Source organism: Nicotiana tomentosiformis, chromosome 3 (genome assembly GCF_000390325.3).
Source record: "Nicotiana tomentosiformis chromosome 3, ASM39032v3, whole genome shotgun sequence".
Classification (NCBI taxonomy): Eukaryota; Viridiplantae; Streptophyta; class Magnoliopsida; order Solanales; family Solanaceae; genus Nicotiana; species Nicotiana tomentosiformis.
The window spans coordinates 80,760,449-80,767,280 of NC_090814.1; the positions used below are offsets into that span (position 1 = coordinate 80,760,449).

Consider the following 6,832-nt stretch of genomic DNA (forward strand, 5'->3'; position numbering starts at 1 on the left):
AATAAAAAGAAGAATAGACAAAATAGAAGTAAGACATATGATGTCTCATTCAAATTTCCTTTTTAATTCTAATCCAGAATCATCTTCTGTAAGCTGTGCTTTCAATTATCTTTCTAATTAAGCTTTTAATTTGTTATACTTGGAAAACATATGATCTCTTTTTCTTAATTAATTCTTTTAATACAACTATACAAGTACATATGAACAGAAGAACACATGTTCAATATCCATGCACAAAACCATCAGAAAAAACAGAGGACCAAATTTTGATCATATCCATTATGTTGTTCGACAATCAACTACTCCTGGTTTCTCAAATATCACGTGGAACCTATGTATATAAAAGAACCTAGTATAGTCGTCAAGAGTCTTTTTAATCTTAAATATAAATGAGTGATTAGTGGCGGATATGCTGACTTCCGCCTAGGTGATTTTTCTTCTTCTAATTAAAACCTTTTGTTTTTATTTATTTAGTGATAGAATTTAAACAAAGTAAGAGAAATCTAAAATCTTTTTTGTTTTTATTTATCATATGCATGCGGTATGATTTGAGTGAAACAGAAAGGAAACAAGTAAAACACTGAGAAGGATTCAGCTGTGTTGTGTACTTGTGTTACAAAGAAGACGAGTAATTACAGACAACAAAAAAAAATACATATACTCCTATTCCTTATTATATGCTGATATTTACAACAGCGAAACAGAAAATGAAAAAGGAAACAGAAGAAGAAAAATGATAACACTTAAATTCCCAAGAGAAAAATCTCCGCAGAGCCTGCCGCAGGATTAAGGGAAAACCAAAACCTCGTTACAGTAACACAGGATAATTAACTATGATCTGTAGTTAGGAGTTATCTTGATAACAAGACCAGGGAAGACATCATCAGGATCATGAATATGTGGATTCCGTTCAACAATATAAGGATCACCACACTTGTCACTAATTGTATGCAGAGTTTCACCTTCTCCGACCACATAGATTTCATCACAAGGCCTGTTTAGGAAGTGGTTCCCTTTTATCACAGCTCCATCTGTAGAGTAATAATTCTCTTTCAATGAGCTAACTAAAAGCAGACCCAATATTACCATAGCACAGTACAAAGAAGCTGCATCTACTATCGCTATTAGTGTTTTAATGGACTTCATCTTAATAAGGTGGTGTCTTGTGAGAGAGAATTATAAAATTGAAGGAGAAAGAAAAGATGGGTGTTTGATTGAGTGTCAAAATGGGATTTATATATATATATAGGTGTGAGTGGGAATAAAAGGAAGAAAATATGGAAGAAGTTTCAAAGTTGGAGATCATAAGTTGGGTTTTGGGAGAACCACTAAAGTTGGGAATTCTAATTTGGGTTAGGAGGTGGAGTTGGTATTTCAGTCGTGTTTGATGGTTAATGGTTAGGGCAGTTGAATTCAAAGTCTTCAACTATATATTTCATCTTTACTTTAGTGTACTTATGAAATTTTGACTAATTTAACGCGCCTTCTTCCTGCGGGATTTATTTTGGACGGAGAAGAAAAATTAGGGATAATTTAGGTTGTATTTTCTCACGTAGTCATTCAACTTATGATCACTTTTTCTCTTATAGCTTTTAAAGTAATTGTATTAAAATCATTAAATAATACGTAGCTTGTTACTCAAATAAATCAGCTAAAATATCTAAACTTCGATGTCAACAACTATATATAATTCAAATAAATCATCTTTTAGGGTTTCAGATTTTCTTTTCGGTTATTATACGAGTAGATATTATTCGTTCATAATCATATCCATATGATAGCTAGTAAAATGGGAAAAAGACAGATGGGATAAAAATAATAGGAAAAGATATTCCTATCCGTCAAGCAACTGAAAATTATTAAATGACTCTGATTACAAATCTAGAAAAACATCCAATTCAATGTAGTTACTTGAGAATATGGTTGACCAAATATTATTATGGCAAGGTGGCATTAATTATGTGTCCAACTATATATTTCATTGGCGAGTTAAAATAATTAAGTGCCGGGAATACTAGATTAGTTCGTGTAGTGTTTGCCAATAGGACACGTGGCGCATAAAAGAGATTTTGGCCATTTTCCCTCGAGTTTAGAAAGCTCACGCGAACCAGATGAGTCATATGTTGTCCAGACTCCATGCCATGTTTGATTTCTACACGTCTTAACTTTATATCCTAAAGAAAAAGAAACCGTCACATTTTTCCTAAACACGGCAAAGGAGTCTTTTTCTAAACCAAGATATGACAAAGAGGAGTTTTGTCCAAGCCTATACCCACTCCTTTAGAGAGAAGGTTTATATCGTGGGCTAACAAGTTGCAGAATAAATTTTGGAAAGTCAATTCATTGATCTATTCAAGAACTCTTTCAAATTTAATTATATGAAAATAAATTAGATTAATTTGTGCTATACTAAAATAGTTCATGATTCAATTCGCTATACTCAAAACTATTATAATTTGTTTTGAGACCAAAAAAAGGTTACCCTTCCCTTAGAGAAAGAGAAAGTAGAGTTAATTTCTTGGATGGTCATTCCACTTAATGTTACTTTTATTTGTTTTAAATCAGTTAAGACACTCATGTTTTACCTATTATCGTATAACATAACTGCTACATCAAAAGTAATAAGAAAAATATAAATATTCCCTTAAGTTTGAGAATAGGTTTAAAGTTGTCCTACAAATATACCTTTGTGCATATCAGAACTAAACACTTCTGACCGGTCTTCTATTAGTAATATTTTGTAAGTGAGTTTTTTTTTTTCCTTTTTAGAAAAATACCAAGAAATACTTCTTCACAAAGCAAAAGTTTAAAAACTTCTGCAAAGATTTTTTAAGAAAAACTTGGACAAGTATGTTTCAAATATAGTTTTTCAAGATTCAAAAAATTACAAACGCCAGAGTTTATTTAACTATTCTAATAACAGTCTAATTTTTCATATTAATAATTAGTTTAAACAACATTTTAGAGTGCGGTAGAAAGTCAATTACAAGACACAAGTATGCTGTAGTTCAAATATAATTATACCTAAATTAAACAAGAAAAGTAAATCTAAAGAAAATGCTATGAAAGAAGATAAGAGAAATAGCTGTAATTAGGAAAATGATTAACATCCTTTATTTTCTTTTTCTTTTTCTTTTTCTTTTTATTACTAATTTGTATGAGTGATGAAAAAGTTGAAAATATAAATAATTCTAGATGTTCCTTAGAAAAGTTGGGACTCGGAAAAGTGCTCTAAAGACTTTATTCTGGATCAGATATGTGGGGGGGAAAAAAGAATTTATCTTCTGTATCCTCCAATTGTCAGCGTACAAAACAAACATTTCATGCTATTTATTTAGAGAAATAAGAACAAAACACTTAAGTAATAATTGTAGAAATCTATAGGTATCACCTATAATCAGTTACTAGAAATGCAGAATAATTATTTAAGTTATTACTTTACATTGATCTGCGTTCGTTACTTTTAACCATTAGTGTTAGCACGAGACTGGAAATGCTTAGCTCTAATAAATTTAAAATAGTCACAGATATACATATATAGGATTACTTTAGACCTATTTTTAAGCGTAAGGGACCATTTATTCATTTTCTAGTGCTTTTCACGTATGAGTTAGTTTGTGGGATAATAATAGGTAAAAGATAAGTGATTTTATTAGTATAAAATAAATAAAAGTGACTTTACTAAGTTAATTCTAAAATTTGATTGAAATTAATTCGAGGAAGTATGTTATAACTGTTAGCTAAAATTAAATTTGATCATGATGAACACTGCTTGAAGACTATAGTATATGACGTGGATGACTAAACTTTCAATAAATTTAGCAACGTGGTATACTGCTATAAAATCAAGACGAAATTAGAAAGCTTGACGATATGTTACTTATTTATTCGATCCACAAAACAATAGGCAAAAGATAATGTTTCTGAATTAACTTTCGCTTTTTCGCCATGTAACACAAAACAAGGGATGTAGGTTAGATTTTTGTGGCAACAAGATATATACAATACAACAATCAATCAAACAACAACAATAACCCAGTATAATCCCATTAGTTGGGTCTGGGGAGGGTAGTGTGTACGCAGACTTTACCCTTACCTTGAGATAGAGAGTTTGTTTCCGATAGACCCTCAGTTCTCTCCCTTCAAAAACTCTCCACTTTGCTTTTGGGGTGACTCGAACTTACAACCTCTTGGTTGGAAGTGGAGTGCTCGAAAACCTTTACAACAATCAATGTTGACAAATACATAACCAAATCTATCAAACTCCAACCAACCTTTGGAAAAAGGTTCAAACTAACAGAAACTGACCCATCATACCATTCAAGTCTTTTTGACCATTCTGGCGAAAAGTTATTATACTTTCTTTTTTCCAGGCAACATATATAAGCATTAGTTTCAAATGGAACAGTTAAAATTCCTAACACAAAAGGCACGTCAAAAAGGTGTTGCCCCATGTTGTACGGTTAAGATCACTTTTGAAAATTGCCCATCAAAAAATAAAACTAAACCAACAAAAGTTGAACAAGTCCCTATGGAAATGATCTTCCTGATTTCAAACTAATTTACTTGACTCTTCTCTCTTCTTCAGTGAATTATTTATAAATTAAATATAAAATGATTTATATACTTAAAAAGGAAAGATGATTTTGTCAAAAAGTGTTAAGCCATGAATAGAAGTCAACTTCTAACTACAAATGGCTCACTAGTCGGATTCATGGCTTAACTATTAACCATAAAAATATCATTTTTGATCAGGGATACTCATCAATCCAATGAGGTCAAGAATCGGGAAGAAAATTACTCCTAGTTATATCATTTTATAACTTTAAAATTAATAAATTCCATGTCATCAAGTTGGTAATGAAACACCCCCCACCCTCTCAAAACCCACACCCATATCGAACAGTGTCATGTGATATTGCGAAAACTCTTTATGTTGTCATTGCCTTAACAGAGAACAATCTTTATGCAAGTACGTGTCCTGTGATATAGGAAAACACTTTTTGTATTAGGTATAAACTTACCCGCACATAAAGCATGATTATTCCCATTGGTTGGAGAATGGTTGGTGATCGGCTCATATGGACTTGGGAAATCCTTGGTTCAGAAGTTAGTTTAGTTTTTGGGTTAAATTATGCCCAAATGCCATAACTACTTTACAGGATCTTTTTTTTTTTACTTATCAATTTAGTAAATCAAGAGAATTAGTTATTCATTTCCAATTTAACCCTTATCTTACCATTTTCAAATATTAATTGAGATTAATTACCATTAGTAAGGGTAATTTAGTAAAATAAATACTACTTAATACTACCATTAGTAAGGGTAATTTAGTAAAATAAATACCTAATACTAATGTTTTTTAAGAAGTATGCAAGATGTATAATGAACAAGTGAAAAAAGAGCGGAGTGAGTAACAAAGACAGCCTCATTTTCAGTTACTGAATGCTTAGCATACTGATTAACGATCATGCCATGATCATTAATCACGGCATAGAAGCAAGTGTAACTTGATGTAGCTAATCATGGGATGGTTGAAACAGAATTTTAACATTTCCATGAGATTTAAAAGATCAAAGAGGGAAAACAAAGTTCAAAGGAAGAAGTATGTGCTTTAAATTTCAGTAATAATTCATGCTCAAGTTTATTCCTATACACATGTACAGAACATTTATTTTTGAGGAAGAAAAAAGAGGAAAATATTCTTCCATAAAAAAGGTACAGTACTATCTCAATGACTTATTATGGTTGGAAGGAACAATCTTGATAACAAGACCAGGAAAAACATCATCAGGATCATGAATATGTGGATTCCTTTCAACAATATAAGGATCATCACACTTATCACTGATTGTATGTAATGTTTCTCCTTCTCCAACTACATATATTTCATCGCATGGTCGATGAGACAGGTGCAGCTGCTTTCCTCTGACTACAGAATTTTCCCAATTCCCAGTGTTGTTTTCCTTAATAGAACTCATTAATACAAGTGCCATAAGGCTAATAGCACACAACCAAGAAGCTACATCAGATGCAATGAGTATTGTAGTTTTTATTTTGGATCTGTTTTTAATTGATACAGAAGCCATTGTGAGGAGAAGGAGAGAAGATGATTAGATGTGTATAAAATGGTGAAGAGATTAGTATTTATATGGATAATAATAGGTTGAGAGTTTTGTGTGGACTTTAGGTTTGAAGAGTACTTCTGAAATATTGGTTGTTTATTAGGCAAGTTGAGTTGAACTACAATTTGGCGTGTACTTATTTTATGTTCACCAAATTTTGGAAGACCGTTATGATTTATGAGAACTTGATTAGGTAACCAAAATATTCAGTTTGACATATGAAAAAGTTTATAGAAATACTGTTTGGAGCCAAAGTTAATTATTTAATTGGCATGAAATATGTCTGGTATACTACGATTTAATTTTTCTCCTAGGCTGGATGTTGCCTTCAATAAGTTATATGTGAGCAACATATTTGGCTAAAAAAAATTATTAAAAAAAAAAAAGTAATATATTTGGCTGCTAACTCGTAAACCATGACGACATTCAATTTAAATAGTTAGAAATTACAAGTTTACGTTATTATAAAGACATCATGATTCTAACTGATTCCTTTCTGATAACCATTGACTAAATGTAGAATTAATATTATATTAGTACTTAATATAAAAATGAGTTCCTTAAATTAGGAACAATATTAACTTATTTTTCTTCTCGCAACTAACCTACCATCAGCAACATGGACAGGTTTTAAATTTCTATTACCACCAAATACGTAACTGTAATAATTAATAACACCAAAACCTCGCTTGAATTAACAATAATTT

The 6,832-nt window shown here is 31.2% G+C and overlaps 2 protein-coding genes across 2 annotated transcripts; both read right to left on the minus strand.

The window, feature by feature from the left end:
- Positions 1–831: 831 nt before the first annotated feature.
- Positions 832–1,146, minus strand: LOC117281669 (uncharacterized). The gene has a single exon (XM_033661508.1). The coding sequence runs from the start codon at positions 1,144–1,146 to the stop codon at positions 832–834; it is 315 nt and encodes a 104-aa protein (XP_033517399.1).
- A 4,446-nt stretch (positions 1,147–5,592) lies between these two features.
- LOC104117035 (uncharacterized) lies at positions 5,593–6,167 on the minus strand. The gene has a single exon (XM_009628014.3). It carries the CDS (start codon positions 6,087–6,089, stop codon positions 5,727–5,729), a length of 363 nt encoding a protein of 120 aa, XP_009626309.1. The 5' UTR covers positions 6,090–6,167; the 3' UTR covers positions 5,593–5,726.
- Between the last annotated feature and the right edge of the window lie 665 nt (positions 6,168–6,832).